General features: G+C 42.3%; 1 protein-coding gene across 10 annotated transcripts in view; it reads right to left on the bottom strand.

The window, feature by feature from the left end:
• The window catches only part of LOC146680929 (uncharacterized), an 84152-nt gene that overhangs the window by 5948 nt on the left and 50268 nt on the right, over positions 1-27936 (bottom strand). For 2 of the 10 annotated variants that reach the window (XM_085450045.1, XM_085450046.1), the window contains 11 exons: positions 17829-18016; positions 15356-15430; positions 8848-11529; positions 8453-8644; positions 8222-8359; positions 7552-7607; positions 6034-6151; positions 5822-5869; positions 3761-4071; positions 1096-1188; positions 360-452 (listed from right to left, as the gene is read on the bottom strand). In XM_085450045.1, the coding sequence (XP_085306171.1) occupies positions 360-452; positions 1096-1188; positions 3761-4071; positions 5822-5869; positions 6034-6151; positions 7552-7607; positions 8222-8359; positions 8453-8644; positions 8848-11529; positions 15356-15430; positions 17829-17970 (3948 nt within the window). In that variant the 5' untranslated portion in view covers positions 17971-18016. Of the gene's footprint in view, positions 1-359; positions 453-1095; positions 1189-3760; positions 4072-5821; positions 5870-6033; positions 6152-6265; positions 6443-6868; positions 6887-7551; positions 7608-8195; positions 8360-8452; positions 8645-8847; positions 11530-12671; positions 12897-15355; positions 15431-17828; positions 18017-18870; positions 19062-27936 lie in introns of those variants that run through there. The other 8 variants (XM_085450054.1, XM_085450047.1, XM_085450048.1 and 5 more) reach the window with 8 other exon arrangements.

Raw genomic sequence — 27936 nt, 5'->3', positions numbered from 1 at the left:
GAACACGGGCGCTACTGTGTGACGCTACGGGGAGCAGGTGCTTCAATTAAACTTTATTGTCCATGGGTGATGTGAATTAGTGCGAGCATTGTAAACAAGAGAAACTGACAGCCTTGCAGGCTGCAGAGGGAAGTGGTTTATGTTATGAAATATATGCACTATGCAGACATGCTGTATGTTGTGGCCCAGGTGAATGCACAAAGATTATACAATTGTAAATGTTTTTGTTTCTGAGACACAAAATACAGCTAATGAAGACGAACACACTCCACGAGGACGGCTCACACACACATCTTAATGTGAAGTGTTATCAAGAACGACAGATCTTGGATGAGATGATTTTCTGCTAAGTCACTCACGTTTCCCCCGCCTGCCGCGTGCTGGATTTTGTCCAGGGAGCCACATTTAGACTTAACGTGGCTAAAGTCCAGCTTAACGCTTGGAATCATGACCTGTGGATGACAGGTTGACTTTTTTCTTTTAAAAAAAACCCAAACAGACAGAACACACAGGGTCTCTCACACAGCCATGGAGTCGAGGGGCTTAATAAAAAAAACCCTTCCTACTTCCCTGCTTAAAATAATCCTGTAGAGGCGTCCCAGGTTTACATCAGTCTGTCGATGCCCACTTTAACTCGAGTGCGCTTGAATTCAGACTGCATGAAATGGGCTGAAGCCTATGCAGAAATCAAGCACCAAGTCTCAAACGTGAAGCGCACGAAAGAGTTTACTTCCCAGTGTGCAACATCCACAATTTTTAAAAATTAAAGAAAAATCAAATCTACCAACAGCTAGCTCTGCAAGCTGCTTTGCAACCCACCTCCACCCCAGTTTCCAGTCTATGCTAACTTTCCTGTTATACACTAAACAGTAAACAGTGCTAACTGAAAAAAAGTAACATAGGCGTGCTACACCTTTGGAAATAAACCCCTTCTCTTTTGCTTGTCCGAAACAACGTATTGGCAGACGGACAGATGACAGACGCGTGAACACATAATAGTAGCATGACAGAGTGCCACGACAGCCCCAGCTGAGAAAAAAGAGAAAGAGAAATAAGAGAAAGAGAGAAAAAAGAGAGAGAGAAAGGCGTACATACATTGCCTCCTTTGGGCGAGTGCTTCAGATTATCCTTGGAGCCACACTTTGGCTGAATATGACTGAAGTCCAGCTTCTCGTGTAAAATGTGAACCTAAAATAAAATTGGATAATTATGATAATAATAAAAAAGAAAAAGAAAACACTGTATGTGCCTCATTTAGATAAGTGTGCAGTGAGGGGTCGGGGTCTGTTTGCGTGCATCATTAGAACTAACAATGCTTTTCTTCGTGGTGGTGTATACAGCTCTGAGAATAGCAGTGATACGAATGTTTAATTCCCACTTTAGTGTCTCTCGCTTTGTCCCTTTGTCACTATAGACTTATAATAGACAATAGTCTTCTAGGTTTCTTTACAATCTGACTTCCTTCTAATCGTCCCCTGCTGGTCATTAGAAGGAATGCAGTCTGGCTTCAGTTTCAGAGTCGGCCTTTTATATACAGTCTATAATGACCAGGATAAAAAGGTGCAAGAACCCTAAACAGTGGTGCTACAAACTGCTCGACTCTCATGTTGTAACTGAGACTGCAGTCACGCCCAAGAAATGACCTTCCAAGAATCTTTTACAGAGCACAAATTTGTGTTATTCTCAGAGCTGACCTGGAGGCAGAAATAATCTCACTGGTCAAGTTAAGCCTCACTGTGAGTAAGAAAAACTGAAAGATTGAGTTTCTTTCCTGAGAGATGCTCAGACTGATGCTCAATAAAAAGATCAAGATGTTATAAATATGATGAGGATCAAATCTGCAAATAGAAAACAAGAAAACGTATTTTTCCCCTGCATTAGCAAAAACCCAGCAAACAGTAGTTTTGCTTGTACAGCAAAAATAAAATAAAGTAATAAAAAGGGGGACTGTCTCCACTGAACTGACCTGGATTCTTCCGACAGCTCTGATGTTGATTTATTCCCACGTATAACAACATGTGCTGTGTTTAGAGGTTATCTTTCTCATTCCTTCTGTGGCTGTTTCAGCTCAGAGGTTTCAGCCTTTCTGCAAGGTCGACCAATGACAGAGCGAATGAACTGAACTCAATGACGGCCCTGTTTGGTTTATTTTAAAAACATGAACTAATTATGTAAACTCGGAAAATCACAATACTGAAAACAGAAATACCACATTTACTGTTTTCAGGTCTCTTAAAGTGTTTCTTTAGTTTTGAGTCCAGTCCTTGTACCGGACCATTTTCAGAGGAATGAGCCACTTAACACTGACCCAAGAGTCATTCTAGCTCCTGTAGACTTCAGTCTAAATAGAGTGATTTTGTGTGGAAGAAAAGCTTCTCTGTGAGCAGAAGCTAATATGAAAAGATAGAAAATGGTCCTCTAATGTTTCTGGTCTATATATCTGTCTGCGCTCCTGTGCCGCTCCGCTAAGCCGTGCGTCACCGAGCCTCATTAAAAATTTCTGTCCCTCTGTCAGTTTTCTCCCCAAAGAAGTAAGGAGAGCTGGCAGTGAATCGACTCCACCTCCATATATCACAGGGTTAATGACCTCACCAACACAGCACTGTGGGGACATTAAAATGATCAGTTACACCCCAAAGATTAACAAGGAGATGGTTTCTGTCTCCTATCTGCATGCAGTCCATGTGTTATTTTACGTGTGAGGTACGTCATTGCAAAGGAACATCTCTCAGTTATTCTAACAGCTTGGCCACCTTGAGATCCTCTAAAATTTTTATCTCGTAGGTTCCTAAAAGACATCTTTTTCTGAAAGTCAAGGGTGGATAAAAGGAAAAGAGATGATATATTTTTATGCTGTGACCTTGATGTGACTCCTCCATAGGTAATTCTGCACGCTTGAAATTATTAATACCCAGAGCTGGAAGGGAAAATCCTGCACAGTGACGAAAGCAGCTCCCTCAGGGGCAAATGCTTTTGCAGGCTGGCTGCTCCTTGGAGGCGGTGTTTTCTTAGGAGGAAGGCTTTATGTTACAAAAACAAAACAAAAAAACTTTGGGAGAGCTGAAGGTCACCGGGGAGAAAATTGTTGGGAAAGAAAGAGGAGGAAGACGGAGGAAGAGGGGAAAGGATGCAGCTGATGACGATTCATCCAGACTGATGGAGATGACGGTGGACAGGGAGAGGGCAGAGGACAGTCGGAGGGAGGCAGACACACAGACGGTGGGTTAGAGGCACACCAGACAGTGAGCGAGAGCAAACGCAGAGCATGAGGAGACTATTTGAGCATTTTATGACATCTCTAGAGAGAAAAAGGAGATAAAAACCCATCCTTTTAAAGCTGCCTATTTTTTTTTACTGGTTTGCAGGAGCTGTTTAAGATTTTTCTAAACTCTGATACTCACAGAGCATCCAGTAATACTGAGTCATGATAATAGACAAAAGGATGGATTTAAAAAATCTCTTAAAAATAGTCAAATGTTTTGACTGAGGGAAATAATACAAAGAACGGACAATAATTCAAGTTAAAAACAGCTGTGAAATCGTGATTGGTTTGCAGTTTAAAGTCTTGTGCAGCCTATTTTATTTTAAAATGTGTACTTTACTGCCCCCATGTGGCAGAATTATGTACACACATAATACTTATAAGGACAGAAATCATTAATCTATGGAAATCTGTGCTTTTTCTACCTGCAGATGTTTTCCTGTATTTCTGTGTGCTGCAAAGACAAAAGTCACTCTGTGTCTCAGGGCTGCTTGTTACCTGTCCGCCCTTCGGCTGATGCTTAATGTTGGAGGTGGAGCCGATCTTGGACTTCACATTCTTCAGGTCAGGCAGAGGCTGATTGATGACCTTCAGCTGCCGCTGGACAGAGGATGGAGATTTGGGTGGGGTTCGGATCACTGCCACCTTCTTCTCCTGGAGGACGCTGAAGGACTTGGGCGTGTGGCTGCCCGGGGTGCGCGAGCCGGGCGTGCGGCAGGAGTAGCTAGGGGGCGTGCCGGGTGTGACGGCGGAGGAGCCCGGGGTGGAGGCGCCACTGTGGACTGATCGGGAACGCGCCGAGTCTGTACCTTAAGAGAAGAGAGGGCAGTAATGAGAAGACGAAGGAGGAGGAATGAAAAGAAAACCTTCAAACTATTGGATAGAAAGGAGTGATCCTTCATCTGCTTCTTATGATGATGATGATGGAGGAGAAACACAGCACTGAAAAAGACCTGCTCAGTTTCCACCTAAGCAAACAGCCAAGATCACACACAAGTGTTTGCCCAGGAGCCTGAAAGCACAAACACAGGCAGCTGAATTCATTTAGCTACTGGTGGCTTGTTGCTGCGTTACCGGGGAAGACCCAATAAGATTTTATCCTACATGAGAACAAGGAACACACCTGTTGCTGTGATCCACACCTGCTTTTCTGATAAGATAACTGCAGGGTGGATAAAGCCTATTTAGACACGCTTTATAAATACCTGTTTCCAATGGAAACTAAAGCTTTTTCCCAATTTGTATCACCCTGACCTTTGAACTATGACCTTGAAGCACTAAAATTGGCTTCTATAAGCTGTAAAAACCTGAGATTTTTGGATACATTCATGCAGTGTGTGGTTTTGCACATCTTTATGGCACCATTGTGATGTCATCGTTTGAAAAAATAAAAAGCGTGTCTAATGTCCAAGAGCTTAGGAAAGCCTGGAGGACTATTGCTCAAGAGCACTTTAAAAGAATTACAAAAAAGTCTGGCACCTTGGAAGTAAAATATAAAGAAATGAGGGGTGGCTCAAGACTTTTGCACAGACCTGCAAAGTGTTGTGCTAACATATGAGGTCAATCGATCAGTCTCATGTTCCAGCGGTCCATTGTGGAAGGCACAAACATACTAAATTTACCTTCTTACAAGCAGTTTTTCTGGTCTTAAGGATCACCTGTATCAAACATTACTTCAGCTGCTGTTCTGTGTGATTACCCTCTTTGAATTTCTTGGGGAAATAAATAAATAAAATAAAATCTATTTACTTTTTTGGTACAGTAGAGCTACTCAAAATATGGGACACTGTCTCGATGCATGTGGACGAGAAGTCAAGTCTCACATAAAGGGGGACATCTTCGACCCTTCTCGGAACAGGGCAAGATGGCTTTGTACCAGAGGAGGAGAAAGAGGAGATCCTGGTACAAAACCAGGCAATAAGACAAGTGCATCCACAGACCTGACAAGTTTTCTGCTGGTTGAGCGGTTTGATTAAATGATACCCAGAACAGCTGAATTGTGCTTGTTTATGAAAAGGGTAGTACACACTGCTGAATGAAAACCTCTTTCCGGACACCCAAAAGGCCAGATTCATCGCATTTTAACCATTTGGGTGAGAGTTTTCTGATGATCCAGCCCCATTAAACTTGCATGAGGTAAACAAGGCTGGCCACTGAGAAAGAAACAGAGATATCTGTTGCCATTTGCAACATTTCCAATCCAGTTCATGTTTGTTACACAAAAACAAATATGCTTTTCTTTCAAAATCAAGTGACCCTAAACTTTTGTGCAGATTACTGTCCCTCCCTGAGCCAAGCTCTGCCTGAGGTTTCTTCCTGTTAAAAGAGAGTTTTCCTTCCCACTGTTGCCAAAACCTTTCTCATAGGGGTTCATCTGATCGTTGGGGTTTTCTCTGTATTACTGCAGGGATGAAGGGATGATGCTCTCTTCTATGGAAAATATAAGTCCTTATCTTATAGTTATTAAAGCAAACAAGCATAAATAAACTGTATAAACTAATAAACAGATGTCGATGAAGATGGTGTGAAAGGTCTAAAAGGATCTACTAGGTGTTCTACCTGCCATACTAGGGGCTCTTCCAGACCTGGTGTCCGCTGTTCGGAACGCTTTACAGAAGAAGGGAATAAAAAGGGAAAATCAGGGGTAAAACAGCAGGTGGGAAGTGGAAGGTGTTGGGAGTTAAAGTATAATACAAATAATCTGGTGAGTAAAGAAGCAATTAATCTGGGAAGCAAACAATCTGAAGGTTTTGGACCGTGGAGATTCTTACAGGTTGGCCTGGAGGGGGTGCTGTTGTCCTCCTGTTCAGCAGCCGGGATGTGGCGTGTCAGAGACTTGGCCGGCCTGGGGAGGGATGACTTCTTCTCGGGGCTCCGGTACGCTCTCTCCTGGATTAACAGACACACAGCAGAGTTGAGATGCAGGCTGAGGCATGCACATGTTGGTCACAGCCACCCCTCAACCCTTGCTTTTATCCCCCACCCTCACTTTACCTTCTCCACCCATTTCTTAGACAGAGGTGATGGGCGTGAGCACGCGGAGGAGGGACGGGCCTCGCAGAGCTCCGCCTGTACGAGGGGGCTCCGTTTAAGGCTACAGGCAGAGCCGGGCCGGGGGGGCTCGCGATCAAACCCCCGACGCTGCACTGCCATCTTTAATACAACCGCCCTCGTGGGGCTCTTGACCGTGACCATGACAACAGGGAGGAAAGGCATGCAGGGTAGGTGGAAGATGTTCAGGATGGAAAACAGGCATGACAAGCAGATGGAGAAATGAAAAGTTGAGACAGGATGGAGTAAAAATGCAATGTGTTTATTTGTGGCTCATACACAAACAGTCTGTTTGTGTACGTGTGTGTTTTGATCTAACCGAACATATCTAAGAACATTGTTGTCTTTATAAATATGCCAAATGAACCACATGAACATTGGATTATTATTATTTCTGTTTGGTTTAATAATCTTTAGGAATGAAATGAAAGGAACAAGAAACAGAATTTGGCTGAAATCGTTTGAATGAGCTGCGTCGCTCGTTGCTGCACATCATAAGTGTGTTTTTAATGGTAAAATGTAAAATAATTTTGCACTTTTGATGTCTATACTCACAGATTTTCTCTGTCGAGACTGACACAAGGACAGAAGCAAGCATGCAAGACAAAATGATTATGGAGAGAGAGAAAAGCAGACATGCAAAAAAAGAGAAGAAAGCCCAAAAACAAAACAGAAAATATGAAGACGCCATGGCCTAAAGTCGTACAGAAAATGCACTCACCAGCCACTTTGTTAGATAGAACTTTTCAACTGTTTGTTAATGCAAAAGCAGCAAATTACATTGGAGCAACTCAGTGCATTTAGGTCTGTAGATATGATCAAGCTGCTGAAGCTCAAACTGGGCATCAGAATGGGGATGAAAAGTGATTTAAGTGACTCTAAATGAGGCATGGTTGCTGATTCGATCTAATTTTCCAAGCAACCATCAGTAGTGTTTACAGAGAATGGTCTGAAAAAAGAAAATATCCAGCAAGTGGGTAAAGATGCCTTGTTGATGTTAGAGGTCAGAGGAGAATAGCCAGCCATTTGAGCTTATAGGAAGGCAGTAACCCCAAAATAAAAAGGCACACATGGGAATCACACGGGAATCCAGGTGAGGGGTAGCCAATAAGAAGAAAGCGGTCTTTTAGGGATCAATATTACTGAGAGATGATGAAAACACTCTTGGAATAACCTTAACTTTGTGAGGATTTCAATTGAAAGACAAAAAATAATAAACGTTGACTTGTTATACTTACAGTGGTCCTCTCCCTGGACTGGTGGGCCACACTGAGGGGCTGATGGTGCTCCACACCTGTGAAGCAAACATGTTCATCAGTGTGACACACACAAATGCACATTTGCTGAATACAAGGTGAAAAAGTGGACATATGAGCACATTCATATTACAGAAGCACCTTCTGTACACGTATCACGACATTTCACGTCACCCTCACTTCGCTTGTTGACAGAACACACAACCTTCAAACATGCGGCCATTTTCAGGAGACATACACACGCACACAAGTGTTAAACCAGAGTTATTCAATACCAGTCACAATGAATAACATCATCACTGAGCAGAAAAAAATAAAAGCATGAATTTGAAGCAGAGCGGGAACAAATACTCCATGTTTGACAAAATGAGAAAAAACAAAGCATGTTTAAAGCTTTTAGAAAAATAAAACTGAAAAAGAAACCCAAAGCAGACCAGACATGACAGAACTTTAAAAAATAAATCAGCAGCACATGATGTTTGCCAGCTACACTGCACCTTGCTTGATTCCTCAATGAGCCATCAATGGAGAGAGAGCAAAGACATCAAACGCCACATATCCAAAACTGATTTACATTTGAAAAAATGCTTTAATTATTTGGGTGTTGCTCTCTCTCTATCCACGGCACTGACTCCGGGTGAAAAGTGTTCACCTGTGGCCTTGCGTCTAGCAGAGCCGTGAAGCAGAGCAGGCCTAGGATGTCTGGCCGCCGCTTTGGCTACACCCTTTCGAGACGGGGAATGACTTTGGAGGGCTGACACCTTACTCTGGTCAGCCCTCCTGATGCCTACTAGCAGAGAGGAGAGACAAGGTTATACCGACATGCATACCTCGGTTAGATGACAAGGATTATAAATTTCAGGCGTAAATACAGAATTGGAACCTTTTTTCTTCTTTATCTCCTCTCTTGGTGGATGGTGGCTCAGTACTTTGCGGGATACTTTAGACTCAGTGGTGGCCCTTGATCTGCCGGGGCCCCGTTTAGCGGGTCTGTCCACCACCACAGGCTTATTGGTCGAGCTCTGGGGCTGAGGAAGGGCTTCGATTTGCTCAGTCATAATACTTTTGTCATCATCTGCAGTGGAGAAGGATCAACAGAGGGCTAATTCTCCACGCTCCTTGCTAGCTAGGAGCTAGCTTAGCACAAAAGACACATTTCCAAACAAGTTTTCTGGTGCTAGCAAGTTTTTAAACCAAAATTATTAAACTAAATAAACATTTAAAGGCTTTTAATCTTTTTTTAAACAAGTGATTTATTAACAGGTTTACTCTGGGTACCTTGTGAATCCATCCAGCCACTGTCTGTATCTAGGATGGACACGTCCATGGTGGTTTCATCGTTAGGTGCTTGATCGGTCTGGCTAAGAACATCCGAGGTCTCCTCCTCCACCTTCCTCACCTTCTTTCCATCCTCTTCTTCTATCATTTTATGATCTTCCGTTCCTTCCTTTTCCTCCTTTGTTTCCTCTTTCTTCACCCCTTCGTACTCGTCTGTCTTCCCTTTCACCTTATCTGTGTCTAAGTCCTCTTCTATTTTATCTGCCTCCATGTCTTCTCTGCCTCCTTCCTCTGTTTGCTGTGTCAGCTCGTGGTCAGAGCAGGGAGACAAGTGCGAACTGTCTGTTGCAGGTTCGTCACTGTTTTGGGCGCTGTGACTCCATTCTTCTGCTCCAGACTTTGGATCTTCTTCCAACATCTGGTCATCCACCATCAGTCTCACTTGTTCTGTCTTTTGCTCTTCCTTCCCAGCTTCTTCAGTTTGACTCTTCCTTGTTTCATCCGGCTCTTGGGCTTCTTCCATTATCTCTTGAGGCTCCTCTGCAATCTCAATATCATCTTCCTCCTCTGCTTCTTCATCTATTTGTGCTTGAGGGATAATGATGATCGGAGAAGATATTTGGAGCTTCGGTGAGCCTTTCACCAGACTGCTTTTTTGCTGCTGGTTTTGGTCATTTTTCTCATCTGTGTGCTTTGTAGTAATTAAATCCTGAGCAGTGTTTGAGGTCTGTTGCCCACTTTGGATTGTCTTAGCTTTGTCTGTGCTCTCTTCTAAAGACTGAGATAATCCTGAAGCCAAGTCTTTGTTTGGCATTTCTGGTTCATCACTTCTTTCTTCAGATTCTTTCTGCTCAGGCTTCAGATTTTCTTTGTCTAACTCTGACTGTTTATTATCAACGTTTTCAGATGCTTTTAGCTCTGATGGGTCATCTTTCTGTGCTTTCTCTCCTGCAGTTTGGGTTTCTGATGATGTGTCATCTGGGGACTTGGGGGTTGTTGGAGTTGGAGGAACCTTGGTTCCAGTTTCTGTAGGCGCGAAAGTGAATGAACTGTCTGGTGGGATAGGTGAAGCTTCTCTTGATGGGTCTTTTTCAACATCTACCTCAGGGATAGCTTGAATCTTTATGTTCCCTGGCAACCCAGTCTCCAAACGAAATTCACTCAGTCTGTCTTTTGAAGTAGTCATTGGGATTCTTAGCCGATCCGGTTTTATTCCACTGGTTACAGCTTTTTCAAGGATCAGGTTAGACTTTACTGGTGAGCCTTTCTTTTCTACCACTGGTATTTGAGAGATCACAGGGGTAACCTCTTTGTAATCTTGTTGTTGTATTCCTTTTGAAACATCTTTTGCTTTCAAATCCCCTAGATCCTCCTCTACTTCCCCCTCTACAGAAGGGAAACGCTGGTGTGGAGAATCCCCGGGACTGGGTACATCAGCGGGAGAAGGCATGGGCCCTGAATACTCACTGAAGACACAGTAGCCCACCTCCTCCAGCTGGTTTTCTTGTGAGAAAACACTTGGGGCTTGATCTGTCAAGGCAAGCTTGGCTAAAGAACTTCCCACAAGGGCAGATACATTGGCGGGCACTGACTTTCTTCTCATGTAGTCAACCTCCATCCTCTCCAGGGATGGACGAGGTAGGGCACCAGCCAGGTCCAACATCTCAGAGAGGCTTCCTGATTGTTTAGAACTATCTGTGTGCTTATCATAAGGTAAGGGCTCATCTGCCACGGTGGGGATATTTTCAGGTGTTTCAGTGTTAGTTGGGGTAATGGAGACAGCTGGTGGAAATGTAGGTGGATGGCTCACCACAGATGGAGTTGACGGATAAACCTCTGATTCATCATAGCTTCCACTGATTGGATACAAGCTTCCCATGAAGATCCTTGATTTCTCTTCCTTCACCGTCTGTCCGGCTGAAGACCCAACAGTAATGTTCAAGGAAAGACTTCTTTGTTCCAGTCCCAGTTTACCAGAAGATGTGTTGACATTTTGCTTTTGTTGTTTCTCCATATTCTGCACAATGTTTTCATCATCTCCACTTAATTTTGTCTCTGCCGTTGTGCTGAGCTCATAATAGCTCTGGGTTTGTGGCAACTCTTCTTCTCGACCCTCCATGGATGTGTCAAAGTAGGTTTTTGATCCTGACACGTGTTCTACAAAAACATCCGATCTGTCAAGTTCTGGACTTGACGTCAGAGTTTCTTGCGAAAGGTCTGTTTTTTGAATATCAGTGAGCAGTGGTGTGTCATGCAATCTACAGTCATTTGCACCATGCTGGTCCTCCTTATTAACCGCCTCAAAAACATCAGTTTTTTCTTTGCTTTCATTCATATTTGACCCTGACTCACTTGGTAAGATAATTCCTGCTTCTTCTTTTTCTTCTGCCATAAGTTCTGATGAGGCCTCTGTCACAACAACTTCTTTTGCTTCTTTTTCTTTAGACTCTGAAAGTAATTTTCTGTCAGTGACCTCTTCCTTCCCACCCTCTCTGTCTTGATTACCCTGCTCTGTTGAGGAAGTGCAGGGGAGAGGTTTCTCTCTATCAGAAAGAAGGGGAGGGCCAGTCGAGGCAGGTTCTTCTCCTTCTGCCTTTGCTCTTTGTTTCTCAGGTGGCGATGGTTCATCTTCCTTCATAGTGGACTCACAAGATGGTTTACTGACTCTCTCTTCTGGCTGGGCTGCGAGTTTGAAGGATACTGTACAACTTTGTGTCGGGTCATGTTAGCTAAAAGCTTTGCTTGCAGCATCCACAAAAGCTAGCCAATACAGTCAAGCCGGCGCCGTCTGCACATAGATACAGTAGCTCTCCATCAAGCAATACACACAGCACAGTGTATTTTGTGGCAGGCCACAACAGCACAGAGGGGGGATCACAGCACCTAATATAGCGTGCAGAACTGGAATGAAGGAATGAGTTGCATGATGTTAGATGACAAGAAGAAAATGATACCCGAACACACTGAATTCCTATTGCAATACAGGAGGATTTATAAAATATGGTCATCAACATGGTGATCAAAATAAGTTACTTTTATTTGATGTATAAATGGTGTTACTGCAATTTCTACTGCAAACATTGGCATACTGTGGATATGAATGAATTGTTACAGTGCACAAATTATAAAACTAATATTTGCAATATAATCTTTATTAAGTTTCACAATAGTGATGAGCAATGAGGGTGAATCTTATTATCCTAAGTGTGTTTTTAGCAACAATAGGAAATTAACTTTTGCTCTGGGATGAAATGAAAACAACAGTGAAACTGAAAGCAGTGATACAACAGACTCAAAATACATTCAGGACTGATTTGTGAGGCACCCATACATGTGGGTACTCTCAGAAACAGCTGCTTCACACACAATTATTCCAGCAAAACCCACATAAAAAATATAAAGAGCGATAATTCTAGCAACAATTACATCTACAAGGCTTTACAGTTTAGACAATGATATTTGCATTTGCAATGTAGCTGGCAATACAAAGGTGCAGAAATGGATTGACTGTAATGTGGTTGATCGGGCGTTCTGATGTCGCTCCGATGGAAAGCAAATGGTAATGTTTTGGATGAAAAAGCACAAACTCAAAATGCTGCCACGTCATTTTGCAACTTCAGGTATTGAAGCGGAAGCTTAAGGATTTCAGGGCAACAAAGCTGCAGGAAGGCTGGCAGCAAAGCCTCAGTTGCATTACAGTTCATTAAGAGTTTTTGAACCCGCTACAGAACACAAGAGGAGCATGCAAAATAGGTTACGGGCAGACGTACACTCACGCTGTACTCTCACACAAACTGTATGCACACACAGAAAACCACACACACCTTTTTGTGATGGGTTGTGATCACCTTGATGACTTCCTCCATTGAGGGCCTCAGGGGTTTGGGCTTGCTGGAAGCCCAAAGCCTGGGGCTCTGTTAAATAATTTGTTTGTTCTAAGAGCAAATCTCTTGGCTGCTCATATGTCACATCCTCTTGGTGACTGTTGAGCTCCTCTGGAGCCTCCTCCTTCTCATCCTGCTGTTGACTGACAACCTCTACTTTATCATCTTTGGGCGGGGAAGGAAGACGCATAGATGAGACATGGAGGATGACAAAACTGGGATTACATGGTTTACAAGATACTTTCAGCTCTGATGGAGATGCATGGGATGCAATCGACAAGACTTCTAGCTTGGTCTTTATAATTAAATACATAATATTTAATGGTTTGCATACTAGATGTAGAAGCGGTTACAGCATCTTACTACAATAGTATATAACAGTATATAACAGGGGTCCCCAATCCCAGTCCACGAGGGCCGGTGTCCCTGCAGGTTTTAGATGTGTCCTTGATCCAGCACAGCTGATTTAAATGGATAAATGACCTCCTCAACATGTCTTGAAGTTCTCCAGAGGCCTGGTAATGAGCTAATCATGTGATTCATGTTGACCCAGGGTGAGATCTAAAACCTGCAGGGACACCGGCCCTCGTGGACTGGGACCCCTGCTCTAAGCCATCTGTCTTTTTATTCATAGACTGTACGTAAAAGATGGGCATAGCCTCTGTGTCGGAAAAGTGCCTTAAAGTTAAGTCGGTATTTGTATTTTGAGGTTATTTAATATAAAAAAAGGGATATTGTACTTATAAATATGCATAGATAAGTTATTATTAAGCTATTAAAAGTACATATGAGTGGGTGCTGGTTTGTGGAAGCTGCCATGTCACCCTGCCATCTTGAATGCAGTTGCTAGGAAGAACGGTTTATATATTTGCCCATAACTGACAATGAGCTGGCTAAAAATAACAACAGCTGGTTATAGGCTAATAAAACTCACACTTTACTTCTGATTAACAGTTTGATTAGGTTCTTACATGGTATGAGAGTTTATTCACTAAATGTCTGAGTCCAACAATGTTACATTCACTTCAAAGAAAGTTTCACTAACAGCAGGTAACAGAGGCTAATAGCAGCTAAGTGAGGCTAACAGCAGCACTCACTAACATAAAATTTCAGGATAGCCTCAATAACTGACCTCAGTATCACTGTCATTGGAGAGAAATGAGCTTCCTTGATTCACTGACCTGTATTGACCTCCTTTCACAAAGTTTTACAGCCTCCTTCTAAGTAAATAAAGCACGATGCCTCTCACCCAGCATTGACAGCTGAGGTAAACAGTGGCCTAACTGCCTACACCATCGGGCGATCTGGTCCGGAGTTGCTTTTGCCGTGTGAGAGCACTTACTACAGGTGAATAGTGCCCAAAGCTTTTGAGGTGACTACAAAATATTAAACTGATTGTTAATTGACTGTATTAGATTTCCTTCTTTTTCCTTATTTATTGCTAAGTGTTGATATTATTCAAGTATCTTAAAATATAGTGTGTACAACATTGCACTTCTTACACACACAGAAGCAGAAACATATCGACCAGCCTCGTCGGTTATGGGGTACAGTCTAATTTTAATATTTTTTATCTGTCTTTGATGACTAAAACATGTTTGTCCTATATCAATCCTTGATTGCAATCTACAATTTACTGAGATCTAGCGGTACAAAGTTTAGATAGTATAACTTTAAACCTGTTGGCCAGAACGGGGCGACTCGTCTAGCAGATGGAACAATAACAACCTTATTTGTCACGTCTTTTACAACCCCAACAGACATTTTCCTGAAGAGTGTGGCGTCTCATGTACTAGCTTCAATTCTTATTGAGTAGAAAAGCCATTTAAAGTCAACATTACACGAAATCAGTCTATGATTAAGCGCGCGACCTCAGAGTCAGATTCATTCTCTCCCACCTCAGGTTTCAAAAAGCTAAGATGGCAATGACTGAAAAAAAAGCATTACTTCACAAACCAGCTGTCAAAGTAGCTATTTCAATCTTTTTAATACGGTCTATGAGCATATCTCATTATCCCACAGATCTAAATTTCAGACACTGAGTAAAGAAACTAACCCTAAACCATGCAGTGAGACTATACAACGCTACACTTTTGTAATTGCATGCCACATGTCAAGAAGAAACACGCAGATATGTTAAATAGCTGAAAGTCAGACTTGGAAAAAATCAATACACAGAGTGAGATAGGGAACAACAGAGGAGATGCTGAGGGGTGGAAAGCAGACTAATGAAATGAAGGACTCCAGTGGCTGGTAATGTACCATTGCCTGAATGGAGGAAGAGTGTTTGTGTTGCCTAGTCCTTGTGTGCAGGGTTCACGACTCAACTAACTGTTATGTGTTTTAAACCAATGCAGGAGTGTGGACAGGACAGGGCGGCATGCTATGCATGCTCCAAACTCCTTAAAGGTGATATGACGATCAGCTGGCATGCAGACAGAGCACCGTGAAATTAAACGGTAGGGGGAAAAGGAAAGAGAGAGAGGAGGAAGAGGGTGCCCCATCTTTAAATCCTAGGGACAAGTGTGCTTGGGTGTCTTTTAGAGACTTTTGTGCCACTCTCACAGCCATTCACACCGTCAACCTGGATAGCCTGGATTGGCTTTAAGTGTGTATAGGTGTACCTTGTGCCACGGGCCCAATCTGCTCAGCGGATGGAGAGGGGGGAGGGGAGGGAGGCAAATTGGCTGAGTCATCCACTGCGAAGGAGAGAGAGAGAGAGACACACACACACACACCGGGAAGACAAGACATGGATGGGAGGAAGGAAATGAAGACGATTCACTCTGCTGACCTTATCTCTTTGTGAGGTCTCCCTTTGAATTCAGAGCTTGGCAGGTTGTGTGTGCTTCATGAATGGTAAGTGCTCAGCACAAGACTGGACGCTTTCTCTGAGATTTAATAAGTTGGGCCTTTTGTTTGCTGCCCGTTGAGGATAAATGCAAACAGACTCACTAACTTACCCAAATGATGCAGAAAAACTCTTTTTTTTAAAAACATTTTATTAAGCTTTATAAGGCAGAATACACCCAAGATCAACACATCATAAACTTTCCAAATGTACTTGTTAGACGGTGGCACAAATATCATTGGTTCTCATTTAAATTCTAACATGGTGTTGTAGCACTGCATTATCTAAATTACAAGCTTATTTCTTGCCTAGTTTTTCTCTGTCTGTTTTAAGGGTTTATTCATTCAGTTTTCTTGGTATTTATTTATTCAGCTCAACTTTTTATGAATGCTTTTAGTAAACAATTTAATTGTTTATTGGCAGCAAACATTGCTGGAACCCTTATATCATGCAGGCGCTGGACCGCAGAGAAGTGGATCTTGATGCTGTTTCCATGTAGATGTAATGCTGTCTGTTTAATGTTGTCTTTTTTTTTTTTTGCAGGCAACTAATTTGATTGAGAATAGACTTTAAACAATGTATAGTGCTTTGCAAAAGTCTTAAAGCCACCCCTTGTTTCTTTATATTTTGCTCGAATGGAGCCAGACTTAATTTTTATTTTTAAAGGGCTCTTGAACAATAGTTCTCCAGGTTTTCTGAAGGACTTTCAAGTGATTAGTTGGACATTGGCATTTTCAGTCCAGCCGTTGTACCTGACCATTTTAAGAGGAATGTTTTTGTTTGCTAGCCACTTACACTGACCTGTGAATCATTCAAGTATAAAACACTCAAGGAATGAACCAGGTGTATTGTGTCTACATATAACAGACAACTTGGCAAAGAGCCAATTTTAAATTGTATCTTTAGACACTTTGTTACTAGCAGCCTGTCATAAAAACACATAATTTGTTCTCATTTCTTTAGTTGAAACTCTGAAAAATACCAAAGATAACACAGTTTCACATAAAATAGTATTTTTGCACCAACAATGTGATTTCCAAAGAGATTTTGAAAAATTTGCATATCTCATCATGGTGTGCAGTGTGTCCTTAAAAATAATTGAAGAAACTGGGCAAAACAAGAAGTATCAGGCTTAAAAAAACCCAAACCCTAAAATATTGACTATGTTTGGAGGAGGTCAGTAGAGAGGAACGAGAGTGACAGCCGTCTACAGCCATCTGTGAAACACGGTGGAGGCTCTGTCACGGTTTGAGCTGCATGTCAGCCAGTGGTGTTGGAAGTCTTGTCAAAATGTAGACACAGAAAAGTAGCATCAGATTTTGACTGTGCAATACAATCTGGAAACGATCTGATTGGCAGCAGCTTCATCGTTTGATTGACTGGCCTCTCCACAGCCTGGAACTTAACATCATTGAAGCAGTCGATTGGCAAGAGCTTCATTTTCAGCATGACAATGATCTTAAACTCACTGCCAAAATCATAAATGTTAGAAAAGAATAAAGCTGAAGAATAAAGCTGGTCACACCAATATCGACTTTCAAGCTCATTAGAAACTTTACTGCATTTCCATGGATGTTTGGACATTTCAATAATCACTGCACCTATTTCCCATTCTCCTAGTAAAATATAAAGAAAAGAGGCTGGCTCAAGACTTTTTCACAGTATAATAATATACTGCAATTATATAATAATTTAACCCTCCAGTTTTGTGCATTTGCTGATTGCTGATGATGATTATAACTGTTCGAGACAGTTTATCTATAGCCTAGTAGGTTTATAATCATAACTTTTTTGATAACTTTTTTCCTCTTTTTGGCTACTTTCATTTTTTGCTATTTGTTAACTTTTGTGCTCAATTTCAATCCGGTCCACTGCGCTCTTAAATCTTATTGTAATTCTACTTTGTCAGACGAGTTGAGCTGATCCTTCCACTTAACACCGTTTGGGAATCACCAATTTTACACCCACCAAAGAGCCATCACTGTACCTTCCCCAATGTCCTTCTGCCTTTGTTAACACAGCTACAGCAGACTGTCCATGTTCAGCACTCATTCAATCAAAACACTTTCATTTGTTCAAGTGCCTTCATGGGATTGACTGCTCTTGCCCAGCATGATGGAGCCAATCACAATCCTCACAGCTGTAGACCCATCTGGTGGTGTGTGCAGGCACTCCAATCAATGCCATTGATACAACTTTGCATGCACATGCTTTTGCACACACTCGCAAACACACCGCACGCCTACCTGACGTCCCAGGATGCGCAGCCGCCCCGCCCCCATGGTATCCATTCTCTCTATAGGCTGAGCTGTAGGCGGAGTAGCCATTCTCGCCATTCTCCTGGCCGTTGGAGGCCCAGTGCCCCTCTGGCTGCTGACCGTCTGCCATACCTGCCTGCTGGGAATCCGGGGAGGGGAAGGGTCACCTGTTGTGTCTAAGGGTGGGGGGCGGGAGAAAAGACAACGTATTATATAACAATAATAATAATAAACAGATGAGTCTTGGCAGAGATGAGTCTTTGCTGCAACAATAAGAGGGAGAAAACCCCCTGCGTGGTGAAGGTTACAGAATTGGCCACTAGGGGGAGCACTGTGCTACGCTGATGCTTTACCGGCCGGCCTTTGTCTCAGCATCCACGTGCTGAGACAGGAGGGAGAATATGTGCATCTCATTTGTCATGATTCATTAGTTTCTTTGTTTGGTCTTGCTTTTATCATAAAGGTGTATATGGCAACACCGCCTGATAAAATACATGCCTTCATTGTACGATTATTTGGATTAACCCCCCCTGCCTCCCCCACAGAGTGCAGGGATGGAAAAAAAGCAGGTGATTAGTAAAAAACAAACAAATTCTCTCAATTTTTAATCCAAAATATGTGACACTCTGCTGTAGAGAGGCTATGACACCGTGGTTGAACACACCCTTGATATCCCATAAGGAGGCTGTTACCATGGCAACCACAACGGGCCTTAAGGGTAGTGGGGAGGGGGGGGGGCGTCCGGCAGATGGGTTTGACAGGCTCACCCTTTCAGTAGCAAACAAGTGCTCAATATGCACACAAATCTCGGAATATAACACAGCGACCACATTTCCACCAATTACAATAACAAAAAGCTTTGTTGCATTCAAGTACGTGCTGCTGAAGTATCTACGTTTTAATCAAGCCTCACTTAAAGCTATGTTTTACCCTCCAGAGCAAACACATAATGTTGCCTCCCGTGTCTGCCATTCTCCCTAAACAGGATCATTATAAACAAGCAGCTGCAAATTATTTCATCATAACAAACCATCAAGAAGACTCCTTTCTTCTTCCTCTCCCTTCTGAGGCACAACCTTCATGCAGGCAGGGGCCGGTCAGTCAGACTTTCAGCAGAATGTTAATACATCTATTATACCCCCAAACTATGGAATAAAAATAACCATCACGCCAGCGATTGTGTCGCCTCATCCTTACACTCCTTTCCTGTCTCCTTTCCCACTCTGCAGCGTCGCATGATGACAGGCCCGCAGTGATCGGGGCTAATGTCTGCTGCAGTGTGAGGCTCAGACAGAGAGGGAGAGAGAGAGATGAAGAAGGAGTAGAAGGAAGACCTACTGACACTCAAAGATACTAGGCCAAACTGTCTGAGACTGAAAATCTCAGCCCAGGGCTCAGTCTAGTCCCAGCTGTTGCTAAGGAAGAAAACTGGTGCGCTGACAGCCACATGGTGCTCATGGTGGTTCAGAACCGCTCTGACCTGCTTTTAGCTTCTTTTTCAGCAATATTGTGCCACACTTGGCATTCACACATTGTCCCTGCAAAGGATGTCATAAACCCTGGCTGTTTAAATAAAGACGTTGAGTAAAAAAACAGGTTAATTTACAGAGTTTTGGGCCAATTAAAATCTTCAATTAAAGAGTACTGCCTGTTTATAGTACTATTAAATTACACATTGACCTTAGGAGCAGAACATGTATTTTTTCCATACTTCTTAAGGATACTGATAAATAAAATTAAAGCAAAGACATTCAAGAAATTGGTGTGCTTCTAAACAGCATCCAGACATGATCAGGACGACCTGCTGAAGTTTAAACTGAACATCAAAATGAGGAAGAAAGGTGATTTGTTCTCCATTCTGCATCCTCCATTCAACAGTGATCAGTATACAGAGAATGATATGAAAGAGCAAATATCCTGAGGAGAATAGCCAGACTCCTTTCAACGGATAGGATGGTAACAGTAACTCAAGTAATCTCAAGAAGACCACACTGAGTGCCACTCCTGTCAGCTAAGCAGGAAACTGAGGCTACAGTTCACACAGATTTGCCAAAACTACACAACAGAAAATTGGAAAATTGTTGCCTGGTCTGGTGAGTCTCAATTTTTGTGACATTCAGATGTAACTTGATTTAAACAACATAAAAGCATGGATCCATCTTGCCTTATCACGATTCAGGCTGGTGGTGTAATGATGTGGTGGATATTTTCTTGGCACCTTTTGGCCTCCTTATGGCCTCCTTAGTACCAACTGAGCATCCTTTAATTACCACACCCTACCTGAGTATTGTTGCTGACTATGTCCATCCATTTATGTCCACAGTGTACCCATAACACACCCATCAGGTGTCAGAAAGTTCACCGAGTTCACTGTACTCAAATGGCCTCTGCAGTCAGCAGATCTCAGTCTGGTAGAGCACCTTTGGGATGTGGTGGAGATGGAGATTCTCATCATGGATGAGTAGTTGGAAATAACAACTCTGTGATGCTATTACTTTAATATGGTCTTAATATGGTGTTTGGTGAGTGTATAAACAAGCAAATTCTGATTTTTTTAAATCCCCAGATTAGAATTATACTTAATTTATTCTGTGACCTTTGGACTTAAGTAACACTTTATACTGAAGTCACGCCAAATTGTCTATTTTTTTCTGTTGTTTGGCTTTGCCAACTCTCCAGACCTTGCTCTCCAGGCACACCCTGTCATCCTCGCACACTTAACATGATTCGACATTGCCCTCTCGCACCGGTTCCCCTTGGTTGTTTACCAGTCTTAGTGTGTTAGAAAGGGATAAAGTCTGCAGTGGCTATTTTCCAACCACAACACCAAAAAATTAGAAGATTAAATGAGGCGTATTCTGCAGTGATGAAAAGCCCTATAACGGTTTTCCTCTCATGTTTCCCACAGCAATCCCTCTCTTTTAAGACACAAGATACTTTAAGAAATACACTCTGCAGGGTTGAACAGACAAAGTGCAACAAAATGAAGTTTGATCTTTATATTTTTAGGCATTTTTTAGATACAATCCTAACAGCAATAGCACAGCATGAGGACCATCACATTTTTCTAATGCTTAGAGGGTTAGCTCAACAGCACTAGGAGTCAAAAGTGATCCGTCAAATTCCATCACATCTCGAGTTTGATGCCTTAAATGAAACGTTCCAGCGTGATCGCTCGCAGAGAAGAAGAAGAGAAGGTGTGGCAGCAAGCCTGAGGCTAATCGGACATGAGTGGGTTTCTCTTCGTCTTTCTTTCCTCTTTTACTGTCATCGTCTCGCGCTCTCATGACCCCCTGCTGCGCTCCTCTCTACCTTCCACCCCCAGCATCTCATCGCACCACCCAAGCTCTAATCCCACCACATTTCCCTCCCTGTCTGCACCTCATCCCCCCTTCCAACCCCACCCCAATCTGGGTCACCCATCATGCCTCCGTAGAGCGCCACTCACATCGGAATGTCACCATCCATTTAGGATGGAGGATGGAATCTCTGGCAGCCTGTCTCAGTAGGCCAACCTGGCCTTAATCCTCTGTGGGAGAGGCCGAGTGTGTGTTTGAATGTGTGTGTGTGTTGGAGAACCTTTGTGTTTGCAGCTAGGATCAGCACGGTCACTAGGTAAGATTTTCTACACCACACTACAGATTAACAGTATCATTTAATCTCTTCTATTTGCTTTTGAGCAGACTAATCTCACGATAGTATCTACTGAATATCTGTATGAAATGAACGTGTTATAGAGATATAGATATTTTATTTATTGTTCGTGTCTTTTTTCAAGCAAATCAGCTTGTTACACGCGCATTGGTGCACTGAATGATGGCTGACTGTCACACTGAACAGAAGAACTGTGAAGTACTAAAGGACAAAAAAGTTTCCCGTGACCTGTAATCAACCCAGAATCCAGTGGCTTCCTCCTCTGGCAGCAGATGGACAGATTATGTTTTGCTGACTCAGCAGAACATGTGGCGGGGGGCTGGGGGGGTATGAAGCGTAATGAGTGCCTTCAGCGAAGTGTGAATGAACTGTGTAAATGCTGGAGAGCAGCACGATGAGCGAGGCACGCGCACACACAAACTCACAGCCGTGAACACGAGGCAGGGGTGATATCCACTCCTTACAGATTAAGTGCCGTAATAACTGGGGTAGAGGTGCCCTGAGATTATATTAGCACCTCTTTCAAAAGCACTGTTTTCTAGATAATGTTGATATTACTCAGTAAAAATACATTAAATATTTTAAATCACGTGATAATAAAACTGTAAAAAAGCTCAAGGTTGTTTGTGTCCTACTTTTTATTTATTAATACTTTAAACAATAACCTGAGTATCAAAAACTAATGTCACCAGCCTTTCTTTTTGCTGTGTTTACATCACTATGTATCTGCATTCCTATCAAATAACTGCTTCAAGAGATCTAAGTGACTGTATCCGGGTCTCCTTCCCTTTCTTTGGTCACAGTCCAGATCTGTCCATGTATCTCCTGCCAAGAAGATGAGCTAGACTCATACATGGTAAAATAAGATTTTTATCGACTCATAAAACTTGACGATTGATGATTACTTAGTTTTTTAAAATGTCTTTTATGTTGCTGCCTCGTGTCTCGGTGCTCTATTTTTTCTCTTCTCTTCTCCATCACACTCTTCCAGTCATGGTGGATGGCTGCCTCTCCCCGAGCTCTTGGGTCTCATGAAGGACTCTTACCTGTTAAAAGGGAGTTCTTCCTCCCCACCGCTGATAAGTTGTTCCTCAAAAGGGATCGTAAAATTGTGGGACTGTGGAATATAACCTCCTTAAACCTCTTTAATTTGTCAGTAATGATTGGGGTTCATATATACAGTTTTACTAATAAACTTTTCAACATGTCCACATACATGTCCCTAAAGAGGACAATATAACAACACTGGATGACTGATTTGACTGATAAGTCCTGTAAGTTTTGAGGTGGAGGCTCCATGGATCAGACTTTTGTCCAGCACGTCATAGATGCTGGATTAGATTGCGATCTGGGGAATTTTGAGGCCATTCCTGAACCATTTTTACTTTGTGGCAGGGTGCATTATCCTGCAGAAAGAGTCCACAGCCAGCAGGGAGTACTTTTTCCATGAACTGGTGCACATGGTCTTCAGTGCTTAGATACATAGTTTGTTTTCAAACCATGACACTTGCCGGTCATGTGAGCAATGCACATGAACCCAACTATCCACATGATGTAAAAGAAAACCTGATTCATCAGACGAGGCCATCTTCTTCCATCGTTCATGGTCCGGTTCTGCTGCTCATGTACCCATTGTGGGAACTTGTGGATAGAGGTTAGCATGGGCACTCTGACTGATCTGTGGCTATGCACGTTCTTCTGCAACAAGCTGTGATGAACAATTTGATATGCAGTAGCTTGTGTGCTGGATCAGACCATACGGGCCAGCCTTAGCTGCCCATGTGCATCATTGACCTGTGGCCACCCATGACCCTGTCTCTGGTTCAGTGCTGTTCCTTCCTTGTATCACTTTCAACAGAAACTGATCACTGCAGACTGGGAACACCCAGAGGAGCTGCAGGTTCGGAGATGCTCGGAACAATTCATCTAGCTATCACAATCTGGCCAGTTTGTCAACCTTGCTCAAATCCTTATGCTTGTCGTAATGGTCATAATGTGATGTCTAACTGGTGTATGTAAGTTATACTTGGTAGGTTTTAACTTAACTTTAACTTATTATTACTGTTAGTAATTTCTGAGCTAATTTCCTTGACCCTTCCAAAATTTCTCCAAGCTTGAAAAAAATCCTTTAAATTTGTACATATGTGCATTAGTTAAACACATTGCCTGCTGCAGCTGTCACCAAAACACGATGTAGGCTGAACTGATATGTGTTCATCACACAAACAAACCCATACAGGTGCTTAGTCATCATCATAGTAACCATGACAATATATTCACTTTATGTAATCTAAATGCTCCTCACTCGAAAACAATGACAACAGTAAGTTCATTAATGTGTGCTATGCAGTTCATTTTAAGTAACCCACACCTGCAAACTGATGTTCCCCCTTTTAAGGCAATTCAGGGTTGAGTTTAACTGAAAGCAACTGCTGGCTTTCTGCACCCTTTATTTTCAGCCCCCAACCTCATCACAGCAGTAGATGTTCCCTGGCATGCATCAGCCCCATCCTGCAGTGATGTCATTGTTTCCATGGTGATATAACAGCCAGTGCAACCAGTAGAGGAGTGTGACTTTGACCACGTTATGGATCCACAAAGAGGTCAGCAGAGCCTGCAGGATCCGGGGGGGGGGGGGGGGGGGTCACAAATGGGAGCGGAGCCGTTTAACTCATCAATATCCTGATAGCTGGTTACAGGTTGGGCTCTAGATGTCATTTTAGGCTTTTATGCTGCTGGTGGTGCTAATGGGGGCGGTATTAATTATATATTTTTGCATGTAGACTCTTTAGTTGCTATGACAGTAAGAAAAATACCACACAGCAGGATTTAAAAGAGAAATAAATCAAGAATGTATGCCTTTCATGCTTTGATTACAAAAATAATCAATAAAAGAAAAAGAAAACTTGAGAAAACTCCTAATTTTGTTAATCATCTTGCAACCCTTCCAGTTTAGTCTTGGCTCCTATTGTCGTTTCCCACACCTTTTGCTTTTCAAAAAAGGTTACAGCCAGATTGTTTAGATACATAAGGAACACACATCGAAAGAAAAACAACACAGTCAAGCATAATAAACTGCATGATCAAAAACTGTTTGCTTCTGAAGTATCTTCCCCGGCACCTCTGTGTCAGGTGAACCTGTGCATTCAATGGTGTCAGCGTAATTGGCAGAATCACTGCTCCCCCTGGTGGAGCCCCTGTTCCAAAATCGACACCTATACTGTATGTTCAACTAAAATTTGCAGCTGCCCAAATGGACAAGCCAGATGCCTTCTGGAGAAAGGTTTTATGGAGAGATGAGACAAAGACTGAGATGCTTGGTCACAATGACCAGAGGTATGTTTGGAGGAGTAAAGGTGAGGCTTTCAAACCCAAGAGATGACTCAGTTCATCTCGGCTGGAGATGGTTTGCTCTGCGCCGAGTCAAACTGGGATATCAGAGAGGAATCGCTGACCTGACGTCAACTGAAATGAAGTTACTGCTCAGAGACATGTAGACGGGGTCTACAGTAAAGATGGTGTAAAAGAAATGAATTCAGCGTCTGAACACCATACAGGTGGTTTTTTTTCTTGTTTTTATGCCACTTCATTTTTTAGTTCTTTTACTTGTTGACTGTTTGTATGTGAAAAGTATTTAATAAATAAATAAACTTACTTAATTACTTACAACACTTGGAGGCTGAGGTACAGCTTTGCCAGGATCCTCAGATACGCACATATCGACAGACAGTTAAAGAAAAGAAAACTATGTGAATTAAAGACAGCGTAACGAAGCCCTATAGCTGTGAAATACATCAAAGCTCGTTTTGGATGTATCTCCTGAAGGCTCAGTGCTAATAATTTCGGGTTTTTTTAGCTTATTATTTCGTTTTTATTATGGTATTAAAGAGTGGAGGCAAATCTCTACCAGCCTACCGTGCCCACCAAGTAGACAGTGGACCATTCATGATCATGAAGAGCTGGAATTACACTTGTGAACTGAATAACTTTCTATTATTGACACATCAAACAAACGGCTGCCAGGACAAACAGGACAACTGTGACATGTTTACACAGCACGAGCTCGCCGCCGTGTTTCTCAAAACTTCCTGTCTGTCAGCCCAAGCCCTCTCTTTATTACCCAAACTGAAGTGAATTTTGATTCCAATTACTGCACTACCGCACTTGTATACACCTACACCTACGCACACAATCTGCTAGAAATCAACTGACACGTACACAAACACCCACCGGCTCACGCAAACAAACACAGCTCAAATGCATCCAGAAGTCCGTTGCTTAGGAGCGAGCGCGTTGTTAACACAAGCTAGATATAGAAACAGATGGTTGTGAAATCTCCGTCCTGCCGCTCGCTCTGTCATTTCTCTCTCTGTGACGCCACTCAAACACATATCAGCGGGAAAACACAAGATTAGACTTTCAGCTTAATGACTCCTTTTTGGCATACAAAAATATCCGTCATGACACCAACGCAAACAATCATTTCTCTTCTTTGTGAGCATAATTCCCCCTCTATTATATTAAAATATATATATATATATATATATATATATATATATATATATATATATATATATATATATTTGACAATAGTCAAGCTGATCCTCTGGCTGAGTGCAGTCACTTAGAGCTGGCTCCCTGGGCCCCATGAGTCATGGGAAAACTGAGTGTGAAATGTCATGGGGGCATTTGAGCAGAAGTAGTGAATCTGGCAGCAGGTTTCCTGCTTTTGCTTTTTCTTTTCTTTATGTCACTTTAAAAGCTCTCATTAAGCCAGAGTTTATCAGCGATGTCTCTAGTAGGTTACTGTGTCTGATGTGGGCCTGTCTGATCATTACTGTGTTTTCTTTGAAAGTAAAATCTCAGCCCACACAAATATATCAACAACAGTGATCACAAAACGGTGTATAACTGAACACAGTAGTGCAATTTTTAACCAGGTCTTCCCATTAACACCTGACCTGTCCAGAGGGTCAGTCAATGAGCTCGTCAATAGCTTCAATGCTAACATGTTAAATGTAATGGACACTATTGCTCCCATTAAGGTGAAGGTTATCTCTGGAAGGAAAAAGTCTCCATGGAGAAACTCCACACTGGTGAAAAAAGAAAAAAGAGAGTGTAGGAAAGCTGAGCGCAGATGGAGAAAAACAAACCTCCAGGTTCATTATGACATTTATAAAGAGAAACTTCACAATTATAATTTACAACTGAGGAATGCAAGGAGGTCCTACTTCTCTGACATCATCACTAAAAACAGCCATAATGCTCGGGTCTTATTTTCTACAGTTGACAGGCTAACAAACCCCCCTGTGTCAGTGGCAGCTGAACTTCATTCGACCATGGCCTTCAATGACTTTGCCAAATTCTTCACTGAAAAAATCCAAAAAATTAGACAAGCAATTGGTACATCAACAGCAGATCCAGGATATGTACTGTGTCCACCAAAAAACTGTTTAAACACCATGAAACAGTTTCAACCTATTAACAGCAAAGACCTGGAGGACATCTTAGGTCAACTGAACTCCTCCTCCTGCTGTTTAGATGTCCTGCCAACAAGTTTTTTCAAAAAGGTCTCAAAGACTTTAGAGTCAGACCTGTTACAGATCGTCAACTTTTCTTTATTATCAGGTGTGTTTCCAGAATCACTAAAAACTGCTGTAATCAAACCTATACTGAAAAAGGACAATCTTGACAAGACACAAATGAACAACTACAGGCCGATCTCAAATCTCCCGTTTTTAAGTAAGATCATTGAAAAAGCAGTTTCTCAACAGCTCAGTTACTTCTTAAAACAGAATAACTACTATGATGCCTTCCAGTCAGGTTTTAGACAGAATCACAGCACTGAAACCGCTCTGACCAAAGTGTTTAATGACATATGTCTGAATACAGACAGTGGAAAAATGTCAGTCCTAGTTTTACTGGATCTCAGTGCAGCATTTGATACAGTTGACCACAACATATTACTCAAACGACTGGAGAACTGGACAGGTCTTTCAGGAACTGTACTAAACTGGTTCAAAACATACGTAGAAAACAGGAAATACTTTGTATCAATAGGTAACTTCACATCTGAGCAGACAAGTATCACATGTGGAGTTCCCCAAGGTTCCATCTTGGGACCCCCTCTGTTTAACATTTACATGCTCCCACTGGCACAGATTATAAACAACAACAAAATAAACTATCACAGCTATGCAGATGACACACAAATATATATCACAATGTCACCAGGAGACCGAGGCCCTGTACAGGCTCTTGGTAAATGCATTGAGGAAATCAATGACTGGTTGTGCCACAATTTTCTCCAGCTAAACAAAAACAAAACTGAGGTAATAGTCTTTGGCGCCAAAGAAAAACGATTACAGGTCACCAGAGAACTTCAATCTATACATCTAAAAACCACAAACCAGGCGAGAAATTTGGGTGTAGTGATGGATGC

The sequence above is a fragment of the Copadichromis virginalis genome, linkage group LG23, assembly GCF_057382275.1.
Source record: "Copadichromis virginalis isolate Kocher_CV1m ecotype Utaka linkage group LG23, C_Virginalis_male_GT1.1, whole genome shotgun sequence".
In the NCBI taxonomy this organism is placed as follows: Eukaryota; Metazoa; Chordata; class Actinopteri; order Cichliformes; family Cichlidae; genus Copadichromis; species Copadichromis virginalis.
This window is presented reverse-complemented; position numbering and strand designations above follow the sequence as displayed.